Source organism: Mastacembelus armatus, chromosome 9 (genome assembly GCF_900324485.2).
Source record: "Mastacembelus armatus chromosome 9, fMasArm1.2, whole genome shotgun sequence".
Classification (NCBI taxonomy): domain Eukaryota; kingdom Metazoa; phylum Chordata; class Actinopteri; order Synbranchiformes; family Mastacembelidae; genus Mastacembelus; species Mastacembelus armatus.
The window spans coordinates 16,393,060-16,420,406 of record NC_046641.1 but is presented as its reverse complement, the minus strand read 5'-3'; the positions used below and the strand labels follow the sequence as shown (position 1 = coordinate 16,420,406).

Sequence of the window (27,347 nt, the reverse complement as noted above, 5' to 3'; positions counted from 1 at the left end):
GAAACAGAGCCGCATAGGTATGAGACTGAGTTACTGGGTGAATACTGGGATGCCTCTGTGGCTTTGAAGTTAAGGCAAAGTCAAGGAAACACAGTGTCCCCAGTTCAGGTCAGACTGGGTACTTTGTTGTGGGTCATCAATCATCTCTCTGTGTGTCTCTCCACTCATTTCCTGTCATCTCATATAGTAAAAATATCTTACAGAAGCACAAAAACTCAAAAAGTGCAATATTACTATTTAATTTCAGCTAGGACCACCAGCTCTAACAAAAAAAAAAAGATATTTAAGTCTCTTTATTATAGTCACAGTAATGTAGATACTATATTAAGTAACATGTCTATCTTACTTTTCTTCAATAATGACAGAGAGCTGAAGGAAGGCAGACATTGGAATAGGAGAAATGCAACCCACTGCAGGTTACTTTTATGTTGGTCTAAGAGGCAAATTATTCAGGACCAAGGTGCCGACAGAGGAAGCAGAATCAATATATATAAACAGCATGTGTGAGAGCACTGGAGAGAAAGAGAGATAAGAAAACAAAGGAAAAGAATGATAGAAAACTGTATATCAGTACAAGCCTGTGTGCACAAACCAGCAGTGTTATTTGTGAGTGTGTGTCTGTATTTGAGTCAGTGAATCAGGAGATGAAGAAAATGTATATCTCAAGAGAACACACTGATTAAAAGGAAAAGAAAGAAAATCAGCAAAGGCAAAAAAAGAATAATCAAAGGCTGAGGGAAATAATCTGAGAAGCCAAGTGCCATGCATGAGGTACTGAAGCCTAGCATGACTGACAGGTCCCTCAACATCTCCCTTCATTACAGTGCAGTATATAAAACTTGATCATTCTGATGAAGCCTTGTCAGGTTGTTTATTGTTTGTCCATTGTTTTTTCAGTAGCACTGAATACCCAGTGTCCTACTATCTGTTGCAATCAAACACTATTAAAGTTATCAGGTAAGAATATATGTTTTCATTGGGGCATCTGAGGGAATGTGTTGGCCCCAGTGTTGCCTGCGTGACAAGCCCCCTAAAAACATTACAAGGGGCATCCTGGGGTCCTAGATTTTAACTACAAATGTGTGGTTTACTAGAAGGCAATATTTTAATACTGTATATCAACCTCATCAGTTTTCAGTTAACCTCAAGAGAAAACATTAACACTGGCGCTAGCTTTCAAGAAACACAAATATTTAATGAATCGCTTTGAAAGAAAGTATGATGATATGTTCAGGAAGAAACATGATGCAAATAGTGGAACTCGGTCATATGAAGACAGTGTGCCAAGTCATTTCTGTTTGCATAGTTCTCAGCACACTTTCGATACAGATATCCTGAGAAAAATAACAATTCATAAGTCCGTATGGTCTCTCTCAAAGCGATCAGCTGACCAGCAAGTCATTTGCCCCAGCAAGAGCCTTTATCACCCTGTTGAGTATAATATGATCAGTACAGCACAGCCAGCCAAGAGCTCAGGGAATCACCAGCATCAAGCAGGCAGCAGAGTGGCTTTGGCTTGTAGCCCTTTACAAGACTGTCTTTCAAAAATGTTTTTCATGCATTTCATTAGCCTAGCAGACGATCAGTGAGGAAAAGACATCCATGGAAGGACAATAAAAAAAAAAAAAACAACCGCCCGTTCCTGCTGGTAAAAATGACATGACCATACGTGAAGCTGTTTCATTTGAGATATCACCAGTTCATCCCAACTCTTCTCTTTTATGAAGCAATCATGTTTTCCTAGAGCCACTTGCACACACTGGCCTGTAAGGTCCTACTGGACATTACCCAGTTTTTACACTAGACAAACATGTTCCCCTACCAGTATTCCACTTGGATTGTCTAACAACAGTGCTGTACAACAACAAAAGTGTGAAATAAACATTTATTTCCCCCTAATTTCAAATAGTAAAACAAAGACAGCAACTCCTGCAGTAGCATCTTCTTAGTTGAGTCTAAAACTGTTTGTACTGTTTGTTCGTGTTGTCATGACACACACACCACAAAAAAAGGTAGACACCAAACTGTCACTGAATTTTTATCTAAATGTTTCTACCAGGCTTGTTATCAATATATTTAGGCCTAATATAAAAACATGTCCCTTTTAAAACTTTAATTTTAAGAACAGACACTAGACCTGTACCTTTCACCTCAGATGCCCACCCTGATAAAGGGTTGGATAAGAATCGATAAAAGAACAAGCACACATAAATACAATCTTTATAAGCTCATTACAGTTGGATCTATTGGTATTAGTACTAGAATATATGACAATCCCCTTCACGGTTCCGCATGAGGTGCCTCAGAAATAAGATAACACAGATATGTCAAGGTCAGTGTTCTTCAGTGTCCCCCTGGTGTTTTAAATGGAGATTAGGTAACTTCTCACCTAATTGTATTACTAACAAGGCAGAGCAGCAAACAGACTAAAGAAATTGTACTAAAATACTGTAGATTTTCTAATGGATTTTAAGCAGCAGTCAAGTGACATGAGCATTTATGGGTCAGTCTCCCATGAGTCCTTTGGTTATAATCCATAAGATAACGTAGTGTTTGTGGATTAAATAGAAAACACTATCTCAACTTGTCTCCACAGTATTAATATCTATTAAACCACTATTACCATAACACCTTTGTAACATGCCCTTTCAGCAGTGGATTTACTACATGTTCAGCGGCTTAAATTGGCTTCCCACCTCAATATCTCTGCATCAGTAACTTCCTAATGCACATGCTCATCTTTCAGTGCCAGAGTAAGTCACAGAGCCCATCTGAAGAACATACTCAATACAACTGCCATTTCTGCCTAAATGCACAGGTCAATAATGCCAAGACAAGACTCTGTCATTGACACAATTATCAGCTCTTCCTGTTTTTCATTCTGTGACTTTAACACAATAAAAAAATATATTATAGAGTCAGAAATGATCACTCATTAACCTATTCATTACCCAACATGATATCTGAGGCTTATTTTATACTAATGAAAAGTTTAGCATCATGTTGATTAGCACGCTCTGGACATCTTTCACATGCCTGGGAGTACAGCCATACAGTAGACGTGTTGTGCCAGTGCTGTAACAGCCAGTGCAGTATGACTGTGATTATGGCCATGACTGGGGTTATATATAGCCATGTACCCAACAGCAGTTCCTGCCTCGCTCGCTAACACCCTTGGGATCTAATGACACAGCCAAGGGGTTATGCTTCATACTGGCTAAAATCCTCACTCTGGCAATTGCAGTCATTGTAGAAGAAGGGTGACTGGTTGGCGAAAAATCAACAACTGTCAAACAGAACACAGAATGAGAGGGCAGGGGTATGTTTTCCAATCTGCTAGTGTTGAGGGGAAAATCTCCAGATGGAGCACCTTCCATCCACCCTCTATTCCCTCCTTAGATGTTTTTGTTTTGACATTTTCCACCCACTGAACTGCCAAATCTTGATTGCAATTGGACAGAGAGGAAAGAAATCATGATCCTTCTCTTCACTGACATCTCCACAGGAAAAATAAAGCCCTGCAGTATCCCCATGGCAGGGACAGGCAAGCCACAGTAAAGCATTGGGAAAAATGCCATCCACTTATCAAAAGATGCTCCAGATTCTTGCTGAGTCCCATGCCCAGCCTAGATTGTGACACATTTGGGTGACAGGCTTTACCTTAGAGCTGTTGGACCTTGCACCAAACCAACCACTCAGGCACAAAGCAACATCCCCAATCCTCTAAGGGAAAGATTTGCTGTCTCTCTCTATATCCAGGATTGATATCAACTGTATGTGTTCAACATGTAGCTGTAACTTCCTATTAGTTTTCTATATGGACACTGCATCAAAAGTTGTTTATGTGTGTCCATTATAATCAGGAAATATGTCTTGTTTATCTGACTCGCAGGAACAACTTGATTGCTCAGTTTTTCATGTGAAGATATGTGACCTGCTGCTGCCTTAAATTGAAAGGTTGATCAAATATATGACATGTGAATCACACACCAGCTGTGTCTATCTGAAAAAGCTGACTCAAAAAAAAAAAAAACCTTTCCAGTCAAGAGGTGGAACTACTAGTTTTCCTTGACATACACCCACAGCTTAGTTGCATATTTCCAAAGGCTGTTAAAATACTTTTAAATACATAACTGTAAATAAATGCTAGGAGGGCTAACTCCCTGGTGTATGGATTACAGTGGTGTTTTTTTTTTTTTTAAGGTGATGCATTATAGACTTTGCATATTTTAATTTTCTATTATTATGTTTGGGTTCTGGTTTAACATAATTTACACAGAATGAAAAGACTTAAGGCATTTGTGGTAGAAGTGTGCCCTGCAACAGCTCTTGCTCTAAATGTGAGACAGCATATTACTAGACAATCTCCTGAATTGTTGCTATGGACAGTGTAACATGATAGGACTGTACATTACGATTCCTACCTCTAATATGAGGTGTGTCCATTTAATGACATCCACACCAGATGGAGGCTCTTGCAAATTGCAGTGGGAAAAGACATTGAAATATGAATTACAGAAATATGAAACTCAGTGAGTGCACATAAAAAAAAAAAACAGAACCAGACAAATAATTTTTCTGAAAAAGTGAAAATAATGACGCACTAGGCAGCGGTGCAGAAAGACCAAAATGTGATTTTGTGTGATTTTGGTGTTAGTGTTCCTGTATATGTGTTGTAAGTGCAAGTAATTTGCCTCTTTTGTGAAATGTAACTTTTTCAGGATAATATATATCTAATTAACCTCCTGACGCAAGTGTAAAAACAGCTTGAATGATCTTCAGTGCAGCTGTGCCACATTTGAGTATCCCCTGTTACATTTGACTTTGTTAGAATAAAGTCTAATTTTGGTGCAATATTCTAACATCACATGAGTGTCCAGCACATCACTTTGCAATGTCACTTCCATCTGTGCTCTTGTCGCTCGCTCACTCCCACCCTCCTTCCTCCCTCTCTCTCTCTCTCTTTCCATGTGACGGTTCTGCCACTGTGACAGGGACCATTCTGTCAGCCAGACGAGCCAGTATGCATTCTATAGATGACTGCTGACTAGACCTTGAGGCGATAATCACTCATAGCTACACCAATATATAAAAGAAAAGAAAAGAAAAAAAAAAACAGCGAGCTATTTGACAGAAACTTACATCTGCAACAGTCACTTAAGCCAGGGAGCTGAGGTGACCTTCTCAGATTTCATTTCAGCTGGCCTTTTTTTTTTTCCTCCCTGTTTCCCAGAACAAGTGAGTAATTAGAGCAGAAACATTTCCCCACACACCCGGGCTGTCTGAGTACCGAGCTGCTTTTTGTCTCTCTGTGCAGGCTGTATGTAGGCAGGGTTCACTAAAACTGTGGTTATTGCAAACATTATTCCCGTCACTTTTACAGTAGCTGCACTGGTTAAAAGCTGGTGAGCAGGCAACATCTGAAGATGCCATGCATGTGCTAATATTATCCATGTTGTCATGTGTAGTGAGTCAGATTGCTGTCGTTTATGAGAATGTGGCCGTTGTGTATTAGTGCTGATGTCCTGTATTTCCTCCCCCTCACTGAGAGCACAGAGTTTCATTTACTTATACCCACAAACAATGAGCTACACAGAGATCCTAAAATTAATGCCTAAAGATCACAAAGCCACAAAGAGGCTGCCTGAATGTGTTTAGGCCACAGCACATATGAATATTTCTTGTGACCTGCCTTTGTTCAACACATACCTTTCATTTACAGTCTCTTTTCTCATTCTACTCTAAGTACATCTCTACCTGCCTGGTCCAGATACAGCCTAACAGACAAACAAATGGGATAGCTGTGTATATAACTCAGTCTCTCCTTTTGACTTTGCATCTTTATTTTCATATGAGAAATGAACCCATCTTCTTTAGTTTGGCACATCCTTCTGACCTAAATTAAGCAGCTGTAATTAAGCTACTGTTAGAAAAAATATGTAACAGATTTAAGTTAAGAGACAGGACGTAAAAAGATGCATCAAACACGACGCTCTGATGATCATTCTATACCTTTTTCTTTCTTATTTCCCTATGACCAGCACAGCCTATAGTTTATCCACGGTGTTTAGTGCATACAGTAAATGCTGTTGACAATGTGATCCAAAAAGTGATGTAAAACATGGGGCCAGCATACGCTGAGCCAAAAACGTACTATAACCCCCTCAAAGTTAAGACTAAATATAAGCCAGACTTCTACTACGTCTGTAAAGAACACAACGCCCATCTGCACCGAGGGACAATAAAAAGAGACGAGAGGAAGAGGAGCAGTTTCCCCTTTGCCCTTACCGTCGAAGACCTTGAAATGACGACGGCCACGACATCCTGGATTTCTTCAGCCCTGGTCGGTGCCCCGTGTCCACTGCGTAAGTCCGATCCATGTTCCTCGGGTTGAGGTATCGCTCGGTGTCCGAAAAGCCTCTTTGTCTCACTCGGTCGTTCTTGCGCACTGCCAGTGCGTGATGGAGCGGAGAGAGCGCAGCCTGGTTCTGCTGCCTCCACAGATGTTTGGGCGCCTTCGCACTCACTCCGGCTCCGCCGCCGGCAACCAAAGACGCTGTCCCCACTTTCCCACAGGCAGGGTCCATCCTTACCACGTTTGTTTTTAAATGTTAAATAAATTTACACTCCACTAACATTCAATCAGAATAAGCAGCAGGGAGGATGTGATGGGAGTTGAAAACACTACGAGTTTAAGTGTTTTAAAAACACAGAAGTCCAAATTATACGACTAGAAGTAAGACAGTCAACTTTTTTTTTAGTTAGTCTGGGTGCTTCAAGTCCACTTCGCTTATTTTGGAGTCACGTAATGAGTTTATCGCCATCAACTTTATCCTCAGTGCCCTGCAGAAACACACTGGACAGAGCCAAACATGAATCCATTTACGCATTTAGGAGGCAGACCTCAGTGTCCCTGAGTGAGGCTACGAGGTGCGAGGTGGGACTCTCAATTGAGTTTGCTTTCCAAGTGCTCCCCGCTTTCTCCGTACACGCCCATTTCAGCAAGGGAGAGATGCGAGATGTTCTCAACAGGACAGTCCACACGGGCGGATAGTGGGCTCCCCCCACCCCCACCCCCAGAAATCATGCAAACTTCTGCAAACACCCACGACTGTAGTTTATTTGATGCACGGTTTGCGTAGAACCATCTAGACATGACAACACTGTTCTTCCCCTGTCGAGTCTCCTGCAGGAGCAATCAGCGATAGGATATAGGGAACAGGATAATGCATTAAACATGAGACCCACCAGAGCACCTCCCCTGAAACCCAGAGAGTGAAAAGCAGGAGGTGGGAGTGGGCAGAGAGCCAGGTGGTCAAATCAAATAACACTGAACCAGTTTTATGATCCAATTGTCCAAATGAAATTTAGGCTTATCACAAAAATCCCTTTTGGTTGGGTTGTAGTGGGTATATACTGGGCAGAATTTGCCAAATTATACATTTATTTGTAACAGCAGCCATTAAACACACTGCAGGTAAAATAAGCTCAGGGTCATTACAGGAAGCATGTTTGTGCCTGTGCTGTCCACCAGGTACAAAGGAGTGCAAACATCCATCCTCCTTGTTAAATCACTTCTCCTATGCTGTGTTTCATTTCTAGGGATTTTTCAGAGAAGGCTGCTCTCTTTCCTTTCTGTCCCAGCACATCACCTGCAGCTCAAGCCCATTTTTCTGGAAGCTAAGAGTAGGAGAAGTGCAATTTCTCCTGCTCTAACAGCAGAAACTGAATCTTCTCACAAACAAGATAATTAAAAACAGAAGTAGCAGGTAAGTATAAAAGTAGATGGCAGTGCATAGCAAAGAGAAGAGGAGCACATGTGTGCCATGCATATATTCATAAGAAGCTCATATGTGGACTTTGTGCTGGTCCAGCTTTAACAATACTCAGGTTACTCCCTGCCACTATTCACTGATACAGCATGTGCAGCAAAACTGAATACTGCACACACTGGCAAACTGACCTGAACCTTCATTTGCATATTTATTTCATTTCTTTTCCATTGCTTTCTTCATAAAGCTACAGTAACAGGAAAGACCTTATCCTAGCATGTGGTGAGGAGTCCCTCACGATACAGTGCACCAGATGGCAACTTTTTAAATTAGCACACCTTGCATAAATGTTTGTCCCTGGACTTTAGTTTGTAAACGTCAAACATCTGTGCACATATAAATATTTCAAATTAATATCAGTACATCACATCATAAAGTGCTCACAGCCACCATGATCAAGATACTGGATAATGTCTGTAATGTCTCACCTTCATTTTTTCTACTTAATATTCATTTCATTGTTCATTTTGGAATGATTTAAGTTATTTGTGGTAACAATAATGGTGTTGAGAGCATTTCAACCTGATCAGGATCACCAATAACCTTATTGAACAGCTCGTGTTATCAGTCAGAAATTACCAATTCACAGTACGTGCTTTTCAGTCACCCCCCCCCCCCCTTATTTTTTAGACCTACCAAAATATAATTTAAAGTTTGCACAAACCTAAAAAAATTTGTGTATAAATGTGCTGTTACAGAAAAATATCTAGCTGTAGCCACATGTTATCTTGAATGTAAAAGAATAAACCCACATAGTATGCTGCACAGGTATTTCATTAAAAAGAAAAAACGCAAAACTGGTGTCAGATCAAAATGTTGTAAGTAGGCCGATCATAACCAATTCTGTATCTATAATCTGTGCTTGTGTAAGGACTGAGAGAGAAAAACAGTTAAATCCAATCAATCTCTCCCACAGTGCATAGGACTCTTGGGATGACATTTTACTGTTCAATACTGTTCAATCAATGTACAAAAATGATCTTTTGATCCAGTATTGAGCCAACAACCAATTCTATTAGTGATACAGGTACAGTTTATGACTCTTATAGTACTAGCAAATCAGGCTCTCCTGCATCTACCAGCACAATCAATATACAGTGTATGTATTTGTATTTATGTGTTCTGACTGTATGGAATAAAAGCAGTCGTACTATACAGAGTCTTAGGGGTATACGTTTTTTTTGCAATTCATTTGTTGCTGCTAAACGGTGAAATTACATGCATCCTTATGTGCTAAGGAGTTCCAGTGGGTTTTTGCAGCAAAGCTACTGCGGGTTTAGTCTTATGCGTTATGTATTTTGTGGCAGCTGTTATTAATTTGAGACACTGTCGGTGCTAAAAACACATTGGAAGAAGGAGAGGACGTTCCTATATCATATCTTTTTGTTTTGGATGCCAAAGGAGAACGTTAGAGTCGTCTTAAAGCTCAGGTCAAACCCTTCTTCAATTACAAATAAAAGATGATTTGGGTGGAAGACTACATGATTACAGTATGGGAATATGCTTGTTGGTTTCGACAACCAGTTTTAAAGTCCAGTTGCCGTAAACATACACTTTCCTCTATGCTCCATATTGGTCCACACATGCTCAATAAAGGCACCAGGCAATGAACACTGTATCTCTGCTCATTTACATCATTAGGGTTAGAAAATACAGTGCTAAATTTTGCGCTAAACTTTATCGCCAGTGTGTTAATGGTGGTGAATTCAAAGGTTGCATTTGGAGCACTTACTATAGCATGTTTTTCATCCTTAATGCTTCACAGATGTATATTTCCTCTTTGCCATTGTGCTGAATTATAGATGGATAAAGCTTGAAGCAAACATAAGATGGATGGCCTTTGTTAAAATTCTCCCCATCACCCATTTCCTCCCTACAGTCAATTTTTTATTAAACTGCTCCTTGTTAGAATGCCCCAGTATGAATGCAGTCAAAATTTCTTGATGTGGTGTTAACACCACCAGTGTGCCTGACGGTAGGTAAGCTTTCTGCAGCCACACAGACCTCAATAGCAAAAAAATCCAAAAAGAACAATGGCATCAGTGAAATGCAGGAGACAGTTCTGGAGTGTCCTGCCTTTGTCTTACGTTAAATACAACACACTTTCAAATTAGTCAGTCCTTATCAAGCCAATATGATTCTTTAAAGAACGTTCAGTGTTACACACTTGACAATATTTTGCCCCTTAATGAAGTTCACATAATAGTTTTCTGTCACTTCTAACTACCTCTGCTTCTAACTACCTCTAACACATTTTGGCAGTGTTGACAATGTTTCTTCAATATGGGCAGCAATTTCTGTTGGAGACAGTGTGCAGACAGTGTACATGTGTTACCCACCTAGCTATAGACATAAAATGTCAACAAAAACAGGAAAAAAAATATACTCAATTTTCTAGACTCGACATATTCTTGATATTTGAAGAGCATTGCTTAAGCAGAGGGAACTGTTTCTGCACTTTCGGGCATCAGAGTTGCCTTTAAAATTGCTCTGGGTGCCTGTAATTTAGAACTAATTGACACCAGATTTTCTTGTTTCCCTATAAAGTAGTCTGCAAGTCAATAACCCTTTCTTCTTGAGTAAAGTCTGTCCTTGGCATCTCATAACATATTCACTAATTAAAGCTCTTTTAACAAGCTCAGTCCTTATTAATAAGCTGTACCTCACTGATCATTTCTCTGTTTATTCATGCTGAGACTCTGCAGGTATCAACATCTTTGGCAAAGAGATAGAACAAGAGACATGAACAACTAAGGGGAAAAAGGAGTAAGCTGATGCATTTTCTCTCATCTGGCAAATGTCAAACCATTGAACAGTGTTATGCAGGTAGCACGACTGCAATGAGTGAGATCCAGTCATCACCAGCATGCCAACGTGATCAAAGCCAAGTCAGAGGAGCACCACTGTCTCTTTGACTGACAAGTGAACTTTCCATGTTTCCATTTACGGTACTAAATCAAGACAATAGGGATTTATCACTGACATTTTATTTTCACCACTGAATCTATATACTATTCCCCAGTGTCTGTATATATATCTGGCCTGGTTTCGAAGTTGAATTGTGACTTCCCCATGTGGACACTGTCTTTGACACAGAATGCTGTTTCTGTTTCTGTATCCCCCCAGAGAGTCAAGCTGGTTTGAGGATTGGTGCCTGCCTCTGCCAAACCTCATTTCATCAAAACCGCTCTGATGTATTCTCCAGCATTCTCTGGACAGGGTGTGATTCTTTTCTCAGTTGTTGTATGTTCATGTTTTCCAAGCAAAACGAGACTGTGACTGCACATTAAAAGTAACTTCTCATACATTTGTTTGTACTCTGTAGAACTAAGAAACCTACATAGTTGTAATAATGGATAATGCAATTACAAATAAATTGAAAGGATGTATGATACTGTAGATGAACCAAAACCACTACTGTAAAAATACTCTGCAGCAAAGGCTTTTCTTTAAAAAAAAGAAGACAGACAACTCTTCACTATAATTTCCTGCTGAATTTGTTTTTACATGTTCAACATAGCTAAAAGAATGACTGACATTCCTTGTTTTAAGATTAGAAAGTGAAAGTGGTGACAAATCTATTAGGCCTGGTTATTTGATGAGTCACACTCCTTGCAGTATGGAGCCAGTCACAGAGAATTTTAATACCAGTGTTTTGCATCTTATTAGTCCACTACATAGCAAGCATACTTTGCATTACTGCCAACTATTTTTCAAATCATGCCATAATTAATTTTCTACCTTTCAGTCATGCCCAGGTTTATGTTCATTTCACCACAGTATGAAATTAAATTTTAAGAGATTTCAAAATTACATGGGATAGATAATCACAGTCACAAGGAACCTTTTATCACCTGAATGCCGAATGAGTTTTCAGTTTTCATTTTAGATTTTGAAGTCATAATATACTATGCTATATTCAGACATAAGGAAAGTGAGAAATTTCTGTTGAATAAACAGACATTTTTGTCCAAAGCCATTTATGTTTTTCTGCCCATGTACAAACAAATATAATGTATCATATTTACATTAATGTTCAACCCTTTATTCCACCTGAGGTACTGTCCTACCTCTTAACGCCAGCAACGTTTGCTTATTACTCGTCTTCTGTGTTTTTAGTTCTGACAACAAATGAAGCCAGCTTTACAAAGATACAAGTTCTCTATGACTTAGACCTCATGAACAGTCAGACACCACGTAGACGACTAAATTCATCCTTCGCACAAAGCTGTCTAGTTCTCCACTATCTTTGGTTGGATGTATTTTCCACAAATTCAGGATAACTGAACTTTTTTCAGACTGGCTAAACCACCAAATCATGCCAAACTGCTTGGTTCGGTTTGCTCCAGCAGAAAATATCTTGTGGAAGAATTCAACATTTTACTGGAAAATTTAGCAAAGAGTGCAAAAATACAACTAATCATCCAGTAATATAAAATCTCAAAGTGGTGCAGACAAGTAGCAGAACTGAAATGATGTGGCTTTTTAAATGTAGCAGGCCTCAGTACTTCTGCTACAGTAATTTGTCAGGTTCACGATTGCTCCCTTAGGCAAATAAAAAAGACTGACAATGTCTTCACTGCTGTATATTTCCAACTGAACACTGCGGGTTACTATGGCCTCTAAAACCAATTCCCTTTCTTATTGCTCGCTCCCCAACATTGTTAGCAAACCAGAAATTATAAGACATGTTTTCCTCATTTTGTCATTCAGTGCCTCTGAAACCATGGAAACATGGCTCTTAGTTTTGAGCTAGCCTGAAAAGTTTTAAAAGACATTATGCTCACAATTAAACTACTATGCACTGAAAACATAACTTTGGAAAAAAAAAAAAATGCTGTACTCTGATGGGTTTCAAACTGCAAACAAATTGATTTTTATACTGTACTAACAAGAACACATAAAAGCTTAAAATCTCAAAATGCAATCATACTAACCATGCACAGTTAATTAATGAGTTAAACCATTGCACCATGCACTGATTTGATCCAGTCAGATAATTAGTGACCGATATGTTCTTAGACACTTCAGATGGCTACTGTATTGATCCACCAAACCACTTCAATCTACTTACCCCTACTCTAATTACCTATTGCACAGAAAAACATTTTGTTAATGGAAAGACACTCACACCACAGGTCCACATTGTCCTTACCTGCTAGTGTCTGCAGATGTGATTGCGATGAGTGGTGGAGCGCGTAATGGCAACGTAGTGGGCCGTGGTGGAGCTGTGACTGTGTCTGGCTCCGGCTTGCGGTCACAGTAGTACTGCTCTGCCTGTCTAAATGCTAAAGGTGGCAACTGGACCGTCCGGCAAGACAGCCTCCGCACCAGGAAGGGCTCCATGCAGGTGACTGGCCCTGGCTCTGGGGAGTCAGATGAATCATCAGATACCTGGAAAGAAAGATAGGTAAACTCAGAAAAGACAGACCAGATTTGATTCAGAAAAGGAAATTATTCACAGAAAATAGAAATTCTCCTAACTAGCATTGAACCGAAGATGCAAAGTGAAAAGATAATTGTAAAGGTGAGGTGTTAGGTTCAGAAAGAGAGACATTATACAGAGTTTAAAAACAGTTGTCAACAATAAAATTACCAATAGATGATTTTGATCAGTGCAGAATCCAATTATTAACTAAGGTCAAGGTGAACAATATTTTGTTAAAGTGTTAAATGGTAGCCTAATTATGTGCAGTCAAATGTATGTTCCTTGCCCTCTGTTTTTGCCTCATTCACAGTCAAAATGTGACTGGTAAAGACTTTTACTTTGTTTCTGGACAAAATTATTCATGGAGTTAGAGTCAATTAAAACACATTACTCAAATTCTCCATCATACATGTCTGTATTTTAGACTAACCTCATTGACAAAATAAATACCTTTCAGTATAACACAATACAATTCAGCTTGAGTGTACATTAATGTCCACAAGAGAAAAGGCCGCAGTACAGATGCACAAAATGGGTGATTTAATTTTAGATTCATATTAGTTCGTTTTTTTTTTTGTGGACCTGTGAAAGGGAATGTGCTGTTTTTTTGTTTTGTTTTACAGTGCTGTGTTTCTTATCTTGACTTAGCTTTCTGTCTCCCTGTGGTGGAAAAAGTGATTGCTGTTTTAAGTATTTGATAAATCACTTCTTTTTAATGAAGAGTCCATTATCTGCAGAGTACAAACGATGGAGCCCCCATTCATCCCACTCCTCTGAATTAATACAGTTTAAGACTCATCTGGAAACAATTTTTTCCCCTTTATTCAATACACGCAGCAGCCTACAAGACAAGATGACCTTACTAATAAAACACCAATAAAGTGGTCCAGTCCTTAGTTGCTAATCTCACAGTGTTGTTTATATAAGCCTACAGTGTGTGCATTTTATATTTATTTTTTGGTTCTGTCTCTGCTTTTATTTTCTCAAGAATTGACTACTGTAGTTTAGTCCTGATATTTTTGTCTTCCAATATCCACTTTAAAGCATCTCCAGCTATATCAAATGCTGCCTCTCACCTACTATCTGCCACCTCAAAAAAAAAAAAACAAGCGTTGATGTTTTTTTTATTGATTTCTGAACAATGGGTACATGTGATGCTGGATTAAATTTAAGATTCTTTTATTGACCTGTAAAGCTCTACATGTTCTTGCTCCTGGACATATTTCTGAATTGCTATCCCCTTCTCTAAGCCTTTAGGGTCTTCTAAATTACTATTGACCATCCCATACTTTAGGCATGCATGTTTTTGATGGTTGGGCTTTTGCCATAGCTGCCCCAAATCTCTTCAGCTCTCCCCTAATTTATATAAAGTCCTTTGTTTAAAGACAAAAATACAAATGTTAAAGTTGACCTTTTTTAAAAACACAATATAACTGCTTTTTAACTTAAATTCTTATTTGTTTTCCTCTGTAAAGCACTTTGGTAACATTTCTTGTTAATGATAAAATTGATTGACTGGGGAGAAGCATCTGATGTTATATATATATATATGCCAACAATATATCTATGATAAGAGGCAGATAAACACGATTTTCAAAACAAAACAAAAAAAATGTGGTGATAATATGTTGAAAGATAGAGTCAGTGTGGAGAGATTAAATGCCATAAAAAATATGGACTGACAGACATAGTACAGAAAGTCCCTTAATTGGGAACAAAAATGACACAGCACACATACAGGTCAAGAAAGAGAGGGGGAAAAAAAATCAAAGAATAAGATAAGAATTTTAGTAGGAGGTAAGAGCCATCTAAAAGGTGAGGTCACACCAGTTTGAGAGAAGAGAAACTCATCTAGTGAAGTAACTTAACTTGGAAAAAAAAAACCACAGAGACGTTGACTCTAAACATCTTTAAAAACAAGAGAGTTTCAAAGCAAGGTCTATTAAATAGTCTAATGTCATAAATTGTCTATATTCTGGAATATTTACACCTGAAAATAAATCAATTAGAAGATATCAATCTCATGGTGAAAAAGAAAAAACAAATTACTGAATGCAAATTACATTTTAATATGCAGATTGGTATTTTGCTTCCTTTATTTTGGCCTCCAGCGCAGAAGGTTACTTTGTGTTTTTTCTTCTATTTCAACAGCTAATACATCCAAGACTCTGCTAGACAGCATGGGATTGAAGAAGTTAAATTTTGTGTTGCTTCTTTGGTGCAGCGTCTATACGTGACAGCTCAGAGGTGATCAGTTATTTGCGTGAGTGGTTACAGGACTATCTTTGATTCAGGACACAATCGAATACACAAGCTCACACATGTATGGAGCGAGCTGGTGAGACTAGATGATAAATTGAGGCAGATTCTGTGCCATTAATCTTGCTGCACCCACAAGAAATTTTCATTTGTTCTGCATGAATAACAAGGTGTTATTCCACAAGTGTGCATGAGCCACTGCATCTGTTCATACAAGTAAGGTCCTAAGTTGAAATAATATTTCTTTCTTTCTTTTTGATAATTTCATTTAATTCAACTTTATTAGGCTTGTGCATTATGTAAGCATAATATAACAATATTGCTCAGTAACTCAATTCTGACACAGGATTTTTCCATGGCCACAAAATGAACTAATATTGCAGGACTTTCATTAGCTGAGTTAGTATTTTAATGGTGACAAATTTGTATTTGATGAAATTACCAAAAACATCAAACATGCAATGAATCTAAGGCTTTTTAGGGGCTCATTGGGATCCAAGGCCATGAGTCAGTTGGCCTTTTGCCTACAGGGTACGTTAGCCTTAAGACGAACAAGTTGAAATGAATTCCAGATTTTCGTATTTTTGTACAGTCTATTCTATGTGTTGCAATTTTGCTTCCAGTAAATTGATTTGTTGTGCAATGCAGAGTTGCTCAGTGGTGCAGGCCTGGGGCAACCTGCTGGATACAAACATCTATTCACTCTCCAAGTACAAACAAATGAATAATACTTTATTGGCAGTTCACATTACATACAGCCCCTCATAGCATTATGTGTTTCTATTAGTCTGGAAGGACATCTCAAAGCACTGACTTGTGTGTGTATAATACGTGTTTGTCACGACTGCTTTGTTTCAACCCTCCATCATACAGCCGCAATGCAACACCTCATACCTCCATCCATCCACCCCCCTGCATCCATCAAGATGCCAATCTTCATCCAGGAAGCCAGTGAACCTTTAGTTCCTACATAATTACCTGCATTAGACTCATTGCCATAGTTGGCAGCTTACAGAAGGGAACAAGGGCACCAACATGATTAGCCCTAACTTTTAAGCAGGCTGAATATGATTGATCAAATTAATCAGATAAGTTAAGTCCGTATTAACTATTAATTCCTTCAACAGTATGTGAAGAAACCACAATTTAAGCAAAGGTATTGTTCTCTTTTTTGTTACTGCTCTTGCACTTTGATTTATGTAATACACTTTAGCCTCGTTAAATAACTTCATGAATGATTTATGCACTTAACTATGCTCTTCTGTCTTTTATGTCTATATATTTGCCTGAATAGTGAAAACATTAGCATATTCACAAGTAGCAGAATGTTTACCCGTATCTTGAACTTTGATGAATTCTATCTCACCAAAATAAAGACAGCATAATGTATTAGGTAGTACATTTATAATTCACACCTGATAGAATATAATATAAGAATAGGATTTAAATAATAAAACCAAGAAAGTCACCATAATGTAGAATGACATGTAAAAATGGTTTGAGTCACATCCAGACCATGAATGAGATGAAGGAAGACACAAGAGATTACAGCAGGTACAAAGGTTAGGACATTGAAGCACGTGTGTGTGTTTTTCCATTGCAGATTATACAGTCCTTGATTCTCACTCTCTTGTGCTGTCTCTCCTAATGCCTGAAGTGGTTCTTTATGATAAGTGGGATCAGTGAAAGGTTAATTGGACTGCTGTGACTCTCCTGTGCTCCCTATGTACTTTGTGCATCAGTCCATTGGTGAGCAGGTCGGACTATTGGGCAGGACAGACCATTGACCAGATTTTATGAAATTAAAGCCTACAGTCTTTGAGTAACCAAATAGCATGAATTTAGTTTTATTTTGTGGGAAGCTATAAATGGTAATAAAGGAGATGAGATTATACTGGAGTTATTAAAATCAAACTGTGACAGAATAAGTCAAGAAAATTCATAATTGAACACCTGTTTTGTTATTGTTGCTATGCCTTTCAGTTTTCACATGGCTTGCATACAAGAATGATAGTTACGCTGACAAGGAAATATTCACAGGTAGCGTCTCATTTATAGCTGCATGGGGGATTTGTTGGCAGATTTTATCAGCTGTAACAAACTAACTGCCATTAACTGTGAGCTGGTTGAAAATAAATGCTACAGTATATGTTAATGTTTGCAGGTTTCTATAGCAGATAAACACATGACTATCCAGACACTTTAGAGACAAAGACTCTATCTTACTAGAGCCCCACGCTTGTAAAAAAAAAAAAAAAAAAAATTCACTTGTTAAGGTGGTTGTGCCAGTTCAGCGTTCAGTGGAAAAATCTAGGTATAAGCAGCTTCCTTTTTGTGTAAAAAAATCCCACATCTACAGTCAGTGTGTTTCTTCAGAGCTGTATGTTTATGGTGTAGATAAAGTGTCACTTTAGGTCTATAAATCAACCTTGAGATAAAGTGATGGCCTCTTTTTATGCAATGGTGACTAAGGGCTTCATTCACTTCAAAAAGATATGGTTTCAGTGGGCTTCTAATGTGGTTTTGTGGCAGAGGGATTTAAAAAAAAAAAAAAAAAATCAATGCAAAATGGGTGCTGTTCCGGCCTGAGCACTTAGCTGACATGTGTTCGTTTGGCCCTGGGAGAAAATCTGGGAGAGGAGTTACTGTGAGGACAGAGAAGTAGAACAAAGTGTAGGGGCAAAAAGTTTTTTTAAGCAGCACAACAATGTATATTTTTACCAACCAAAATCTCTGCATCCATTTTAAAAACGTGGCAGTTTTAACCAACCAACACATGAGTCTTGAGGAAACTCAATGTATTCTCTGCTTTGATTTGTGATTTTATTATGGAAATGGTAAGAAATGTATGTGAATTAGAATTTATTGGACAAAAAAATAATTCACCTTTTTTGCTGGGGGTTGTAGCCTTTGATGAAGACTCATGATGTGAGTCTTATATATGCAGGTAGTTCAATATTGGCTCCATTCAGATGTTTTTTTCTTATGGACCTCATTTATTCATGTGAGGACCGAGAGGCAGCCACATCTTGTTTCATTTTATTACATTCCCTTCATCCTAATTCAGTCCTCCTGTCTTCTATTCTGACTTTATGATTAGGCCAAACGATCTGGACTCTTTTTCACTGTTCCATTTTTCTAATGCCCCTGCTACACATCAAACATCGGGCATCGTTATTTACCATCCATCTCCATTTACAGGCCGCATCAGTAGGCATCAATTTATTCTTGCCTTTCTGCATGATTAAAGAATTAAATTTTATAAATTAGACACTTTTAGCAAACAGCAGCTATATCTCTTGATAGAATTTGAATCTTTTTTCTCTTGACCTTTTCAATGATTCAGATGGCACCAAACACTGGTCAGGGTGTTGCTTGGCATTTCCATTTTTGTCAGTCTCAAGTTCACACATCTGGGCAAGACCTCAGCCCTTTTATTTTTGTTTTAGGTAAAATAGAGAAATAATGTCACAGAAAAATAATGGTGCAAAATCATCAGTATGCAGTATATGTGTCCAAGTCTTGATAACCTCTCTTCCTTGATTCAGTTTTATCCTACCAACACCATCTGCTGAGAATGTCAGAGCATTACCTGAAAGCACATTGAGAGGTATTAACTTCCTTCCTTAGAAATGATGCAATTTAAATATACATTTAAAGACTAGAGAGGTAGATTTAGGATTTTTTTTGATAAAATAAAAACAGGGTTGCTGGTGTTGCATTAGGTCATAGGACCACACAGACACAACAGAATCAAACTTTGAAACATGGCTTTTGCCATAAGGTACTTTACAACACAGCTGTGATTATGAAATACTTTAAGGGGTAAATTACGATATGCAAATCATTACTTGCCAGGAGACAACCTGCACTTTAGCATGTGCAACCTTTTATCATCAGTGCCATTCATATCTGTAGTCTGAATTTAGAAATTGATTTTTATCGAACAATCAATCTTTAACGTATTTTAAGTGAAGACCAGGAGCAATAAGAGAAGTGACTTTGAAAAATATTAACTGTCAAAGAGAGGTAGTGAGAGGGAACAGCAGATCAAAAAGAAAAATGCTATTTTAAAAGATGCATTAAATCATTTGTTTTTCTAAAGTTTTCAGCTGGTATATAGGCATCTCTCTGTAGTCAGGAAGCCAACACTACATTTGAAACAAAGCAGAGAAGCAACTTTTATCTATAGGCTCACTTTATTGATAGCTTCCATTTCTGTCTCCTTTGGTGCCATCTGAATCGCTCTCCCCTATACTGTCTGAACAGCACTGGCTCTGAAGAGAAGGAATACTATATGCAACCTGATTGATTTAGGCAAATTTGATATCCATAGCTGTTTTTACCCATCAGTCCACACAGTCGTGAGTTTGCTTGGCACATGCTGTCTTAGTAAAAAGATTGCTGCAACGCTGGTTTGCCCTTCCATGGTGAGAGTTACTGGTATTTACAACCGGTGTGTGTATTTTTACTGCTTAATCTTGTGGTTCATGCAGCTGTAAAACACTGTAACATCAACATTAACTATGTTTACGTCCTATAGTACAAAGAGTTCACAGCTTTCTAATTGATTTCACATATATCAAGTCCGAGGTTGAATAAAATAGGGTTGGTTAGTTGAAAAAAGTGTACTATTTCATTGGTCGTTTTGTCTCAGATCCACATTGTGAAACTGTGATGTAACCATATGTGAACCATATGTGTTCAGTTTATGTGTAATCTTTAAGGATTTCTGTGGATTTACAGTATTGCCATGGGAAAAGCAGAAGGAAGATAGTATTGTGGGGTTCTTTATAAGTAATTTTTTTATTGTAACAAAATGGTTTTAGGCAGTATATTGTTTACACATTTCTTTGTTCTCTGAAAGTATTGATATTGATATAATCAGAAAATCTCACTTTTATCAAACATTTATTGTGTAATGTACAGCATGTGTTTCCACCTTCAGCACGTGGCAGTAATGATATATTCAAACATTGTTCCTGCTGTTTACTTTTCCTTGTGTAGGATACAACACACCCTCTAGTCTCTAGATGTTTGTTGTTTTTACATTGACTTTACACATTTGTATACATGAAGCCCTGAGATTATTACCCTCTTCAAGTGTGTTTTCTTAAATTTCCATTTGCTTCACCACTTGGGGTTTAACATTTTGAATGTTTAGCATGTTTATTTCATTTTGTTGTGATAGCATGCATTAGACATGTTTTGAAAAAAAGCTGCAACAATGTACAAAATTGATGATATTCAGCTGTCAAGGCAAAACAAACAAAACGCTGCAGCATCACATTTTCTCTTGCTTCATTTTTTTTTTTCAGTAATGAAAGTGAGAAAAAAAAGGGAGATGTGAAAAAAGCCTAAATGTGAGAAAACTAGCAGGACAGGACAGTAGTAACAGTGGCATACTGAAGTGTCATACTACAGGTGAGGGAGATGAATCAATTTGTTTCAAATAGCCCCCCTCCAGGCAAGAGAAGCCAGGGGCAGGAGAAGAAATATCTAGCAGGGAAGAGATCTATTGTCTTCCTCAGCTTCAGGCATGGCTCAGTGAATCACTGGAATGGAACACCTTTGGTATGCCCCAGATCTACAGGGAGGGGAAATCTTTGCAGCAGATAAAGACAGAAATGCAAGATATCTGATAGGATGATCATAGGTTCAAGTTACATAAAACTCATAACACATTTTATGTTTTCTTCTTCTGTGCAAAAGGTCGGGGTCGCTATACTGTAATATAGAGAACTAAAACAGAGCTCACACAATAAAGCAGCCCTGAAGATAAAGCATTAGTATGGGGATTGTTTTGTAATGGAAAGGTGTGAAGGCTATATATTTCTATATATGTATGAATCATCCATAAATTGAATGTGGCTGAACTTTAAAAGGACTAACATTTCAGCAGATTCATCCCTCCATCAATCCTCCCTGTCAACCTTCGCAGGCAGAGTCCACACACCTCTCCTCCTGCATCAAGCCCACATCTGTGCTGAGCATGCTGCCAAACAACGTATTCAATATTAATCACACTTTAAATTGCAGTCAACAGGCTGTGAAATGAGGAAGGTGAGCGGGTGGTGATGTTTCTTTACAGGAGTTGTAGAAAAATAAATAAATATCAAGCCTGCTTACCCATCTACCTATGTGCATAAATGATTGTGTGCATGGCTGACTTTAAGAGCAGGCTCCACAAGACAACACAACTGGCTAGCAACTACATGGGATAAAACAAATTTGCCTTAGGTTTAAGGAAAAACCACACAATTTTCCTTCTGAGTATATCCCCCCATTCATCACGCTGCTAAACTAATTACATGTTTCAAATATGCAGTAGATTGCTCTGGTTTCTAATAAATATATTAGCAGCTAGATAAGCAACGGCTCAAAAACAATTAACATTGTTTGCACTTGGTGATAAGAAGACTGCTGTTATCAGGTTTATCATAAAAATGACCTCTGCTGTATATGATGCAGTAAAATGTTCATTTGAATGAAAAAAAAACAGAGGAAGGTGAATAGAGAAAAAAGATAAAGAACAACTCCTTCCTAGGCAAAGTGATTAAAACATATTGCTTAGCATTATTGTTTACCTGCTGTATCTTTTATTGTTCTCTGAAATACTTAAGGGGATTGCCACAAGTATTAGGAACTAGACCAGTGGATTTTTGGGACTTCATCATCTCACAAAATTGCCCTTCAGAGTGTTTTTGCTTTTTGTAAGATGTCTGCAAAAGAAGATAGGGAATTGTATAAATTATTACATGTTGCCCCCTGTTCAATCTAATTTCCCAGCTCTTTTCATTTAATATCTTGCCATCCACTTCCCCTCAGCCCCTCACCTGCATGGGCTGTGTGCCGTGTACCAGCTTTAATGATTAATGTGATTATACTGTAGGCCGATGTCATAGTGTAATTTAAACTAAATATAAATCCTCCCCGATTGCTCCTCGTCCTTCTTTGCACTTTCCCATGCATGAAATCCCTAACCATCATCTTCACCATTTGCCTCTATCTTTTTGTCTCACCCAAAACCCGTTCTCCTCATACTCGAGGCAAGAGAGGTCCAAACACATGGCCTGGATGCTCCCCTGCTGGGCTCTAATTGGTGATCAAGATGTGCGCAGGAAGAAGACGGAGTCGCGTTTGGCCCATTTCTATTCCCTCATCACATTCACAAGGCCACAGTCACATTTGTGTAACCATGGTGATGCTGATAAGGTGACTCATGACTATTCATCAATGGTGCTGCCTGATTGGACAGCCCCCGAGAGCCTTGCAAAACGTATTCATCAGCGTAGCCTGTGTCCCTGCTGTACCTCAATATGCCCCTCAGGATGATGAGGCAGCATCTCTGCTGCTCTCAGTTTGTTTTTCACATTCACTTCTCGTCTTAACCTCAGCCTCCACCTTTCCTCTCTTCTCTCTAATTACCTGTCCTCTCTTGATGTCCCACCAATTTCTTTTCCAACACTCTTCTCTCCCCCTTTGCCCTGCTCTCTACGGTATGTCTTAATTGATGAAGGCATTAATCACAGGCACATCTCACATGAACTATTGCTCACTTCACCAAAATCTGTTACTGTTGATTAGCCAAAAATCCCTTATCTTACAGTCAGATTTCCATAGGAAATGCAATCACAGCAGTTGCAAGCATAACTAACAAAGAGTGAAAAAATATATAAATCATGTTTCCACTGGACATTTTTTAGCATCAATTATCTGCATCAGTTTGAGAATAACCTGCAAGCAATCATGTCTTGGGATAGTTTTTCACTCATGTCCCCTGGCTTTAGTGTTTCCCCATATGCAATACAGAATTGTCTACAGCACAGTTCATCAATAACAGTGCATGTGAATAAGTAATACAGAATAAATAATAAGAAGCTTTCTATGTACACCAAAACAGCGTGGAAATGTGTGGGGACCACAGCAGGCTGTAATGTCATTTACACTTGCATTTCTTGCCCCATACTTTGCTATGACTCACATAGAAATGTGGATTTTTCTCTGTTTAGATCATCAGCTAATATTCCCACTAGAATCAGTTCATGGAGAATACTCCATCTGCATACTCAATGTAGTTCCTCTCTGAAGTCATCGAAAGACACACACACTGCCCCTACATTTAATCTTCTACTGAAGGTCAACAACCATAGAGTACACCTTATTCATGCATAGGAGAATAGACCTGATAGTGCCTACTGCTGCTGTACCTGAACTCCATCTCTAGTTGATCCAGGCAACTCTGACCTATTTTATTTATTTATTAGGATTTCCAGGAATCTGCCTATTAAATCCAGATGGACAGTGGTAGATGATGGACAGCTTGCACACAACTCTGACAACATTATGTGAGAACCCAGATATGGTGGTTTAGATGTTGGTGGTAGTGTAGCTGTTGTGTGGGATGAGTGCTGAAGGAGATGCAGAATGTAACGAAATGAAACCATAGCATTAGATTCAATAACAAGGGCACCTAAATAAATGACTTAATCATTTATTGCTGAAAACATATAATAATCTGTACAGTTAGATAGTTATATGTATATGATATTAACAGCTACTTTCAATTTGCTAACTGACATAAAAATTATTTACAATTATTTTGGTAATAGATTTTTTCCCCTCCAAGTAAGATACCAGGCAAAAATAAAAATTCATCTACATGACAGATCATCTTTGGGTCTTGAACTGCTGATTGTTACGAAAACAATCTATCTTTACTTGTACACAAAAAGGAAACTGTTTTAAAAATTTAAAAGAATTTATCATACAAAATAAGTATTTCATCTCATTAATCTAGGGATGACTTTGCTAATGAGCCACAGCATGAAGTCTATGAGAGTCATCCTACATTTACTGTATGTGTCATGTTTGGGGGTTTCCATCCCATGTCACCACTAACGGCTGAAATCGGTGTAAACTTGTTAATTCCCAGAAAGAACCAAATAGCTCCGTAATTTACTGTGTAAACAATTTAATTTTTGGAATCCACAAATAACAAAAACTTTGCAACAGCTGCAGCATAAATAACCCAGACTGTACATAATTTCATATACAGCGTTATGGTATAGAATAGAAGAAATAAAAACTTACACTGTCCCGCTGGCTGTCGTCCCCGGACCGGTCATTCTTTTGCATGGTGTGTGCCACCTCTGAAAACAGGCAGGGCTTAGTCACACTGAGTCTGGGGTGGCAAAAAAATGCAAGCAAAACACTTGTGAGGAGACAGACAAACTGGTTTTATAAAGAATAAAAAAACTAAAGTTAAAACTACATTTCTGTTGTTCTTTTTAAATAGCTTTAGGCTACTACATGTAAAATTTTACCTAAATAAGAAAAAAAATAAATATAAAGCACATACACAAACTGTACAAAGCTGTAAAAGAAATTATATGCAGTGTATGGGGGTTTTAAAATGTGTATCGCAACAGCCTAAAGGTGAGTTATACCACCGTCCAGGGATTTGTGTTTTCAGAATATGAAAGCTTTGATCTCCTAGACAACCAGGTATCCGTGTGTACGAATGTGTGTGTGTTGATGAAAAGGGGCCGTGCTGAGATCCACTGGCCCATTAGAATGCATTAGATTGTAAACGGTAAAGGTCAGTGAATTATCAGCCAGAGTTACACAACCCTGTTCTGTTTACCTGGCCGAATAACCCCGACTCTACATGCACCTCTCTCTGTCTCTCTCTCACACACGCACACACTCAGCCAAGACCAATTGTACTGAACTGGATGTCCAAAACATTTCACAGTTTAAAGTGTGGTGACAGACACAGAAAATCCTGTAGAACTTCAAAGAAAAGTAAATAATCAAATTCTGGTTTGGTTTGATTGAAGCTTATAGACAACCAATTTATGATTTATCATTCCTCTCACGTCTAGGTTTCTCTCGTTGTTATCGACCTGCAGGAAGCATTAAGAAAGTAAGCAGACAACTCCGAAATCCTCATTTTGATCTGCTTTTTCTAACTTTCTAACTCTCTCTCTCTCTCTCTCTCTCTCTCTCTCTCTCTCTCTCTCTCTCTCTCTCTCTCTACTATATATAGTTTGATCAACTTTGAATGCTTATGTGCCTAAACAAGATATTCTTCCTGCAACAGAAACTTCATTTTTGGTTGTCTCTCTTCCACATTAGTGGTACCCAGGTGAGCAATGACTTTTTTTTTTTATAAGCCTATGCAATGCAAAACAACCAATATACCTGCATGTCACATGCTATTTACACCATAAGCCTGCATTTTCATGGTGCAAAAGCACAGAAACAACACTATCCCCTCTCTGTCCAGTTCTACCAGGACTCATCAGCAACACTGGATGCACTTTGAATGAGAGATCAGTCAAACAGGTCACATATTATCTTCCACTCTGGTCTTTCGGCTCAAGAGCATTGTGACAGGTAATTACCACAGACATAAAAACAGACATAGCTGATCGGACAGCCGCCATCGATTTAGCTCTGAGGAGAGGAGAGAAGAGAAGAGGAGAGGGATTGGTCATGGCATGCTTCATAGGCTTTGTATGATGTGGGGATAAATAAACTGTCTTTCATCATGAAAAATATTTTGTACTAAAGCCCATGTGTCTAAATCTGCAGAGGCCAGACAAGTTAAGCACAGCACCAAGGATATATATATATATATATATATATATATATGTGTATATAACATACACACACATCTTAGACCTTTGTACAATAAATGTCTGCATCCCTTGATGTCTTGTGTTTCTAAGAACAATCTGTTTCTCTTTCTCCTTCCTCCTGTTTATTAAGTGGCATCCAACAGGGGAAATTTACAGCATTTTTTTTCCTTCCTTTATCTGTGCTGTTGAAGCAGTCATTAGAAAACCGAAGTACCTTCAGTTTTATCGGGTTGAGATGGTGAGAGCAGTGCCATTCAGACTCAGCGGTGCCCCAAATAATCAATCCATCTGGAAAGTCAGTGAAAATGTAGATTTGTTCTTCCTTTTCTAAATAATATACAGTGGGATTTGGTAGAAGTGCAATGGCATCAGGCACATAAGAAAGGCAATCATGTGCAAAGAACACAAGATAAGTGCAGGGCAAACCACAGCCTTGACTTGTGCTCATATACAGCAATTTCTGCAAGTGTTACCTACAGGTACAACTGACTTGACTCAAAACAGTCACCAAAATCTCTTAACAATGGCATGAAATGTATGTACTTGCTGTCTCACATTTACAGTACATTTATTATGAGTTAGAATAAAATCCTTATAATTATGCTGCATCCAAAGCGTTGCTGGATATGTTGTACCTGACAGTTGCACTTTGATTGTATCAGTGCTTGGAAAACTCAGTCAATTATTTTGAATTTGTCTAGTCTGCAGTCTGAAAACAGAAAACAACTATTTACTAGTCAGTGTTCCTCTTCTCTGATTGCATGTAACACATTGCACAGACTGAAAATGCAGAAACTACTGTTAAAAGCCCATCTAGGGACAGGTGTTGTGAAATAGCATTGGCTATAAACGCTGTGATACTGACATTGGATTACTTTGTGAAGATAATCTATGTTTATTGGATCTGTCCCTATCAAATAAACCATAAATAAATAAATAATAGTCAATGATACAAACCTTTCTAAATATGACAATGCCAATAACTTTTTCTGTCTGTTCACATCATATTGTCATTATAAACAACTTAAAGGCTACCAGTTAAACTAAAGTAGCTGTTAAGAAGACTCAAGCTCTTCCTCTGTCACTTGCTGTGTGTTCAAGGTGAGCCTTGCACAGAAATATGATTCTCTAAAATAATGTGATGGATTTTACCCTTGAAAGCACAAGGCTAATTTAGCAAAA

At 38.3% G+C, this 27,347-nt stretch overlaps 1 protein-coding gene across 4 annotated transcripts in view; it reads right to left on the bottom strand.

Annotated features, from left to right (window-relative positions):
* Positions 1 to 27,347, bottom strand: part of pde4d (phosphodiesterase 4D, cAMP-specific) — a 143,744-nt gene that overhangs the window by 103,937 nt on the left and 12,460 nt on the right. For 2 of the 4 annotated variants that reach the window (XM_026321370.1, XM_026321369.1), the window contains 2 exons: positions 24,613 to 24,703; positions 12,988 to 13,226 (listed from right to left, as the gene is read on the bottom strand). In XM_026321370.1, the coding sequence (XP_026177155.1) occupies positions 12,988 to 13,226; positions 24,613 to 24,657 (284 nt within the window). In that variant the 5' untranslated portion in view covers positions 24,658 to 24,703. Of the gene's footprint in view, positions 1 to 6,288; positions 6,603 to 12,987; positions 13,227 to 24,612; positions 24,704 to 24,880; positions 24,926 to 27,347 lie in introns of those variants that run through there. The other 2 variants (XM_026321371.1, XM_026321368.1) reach the window with 2 other exon arrangements.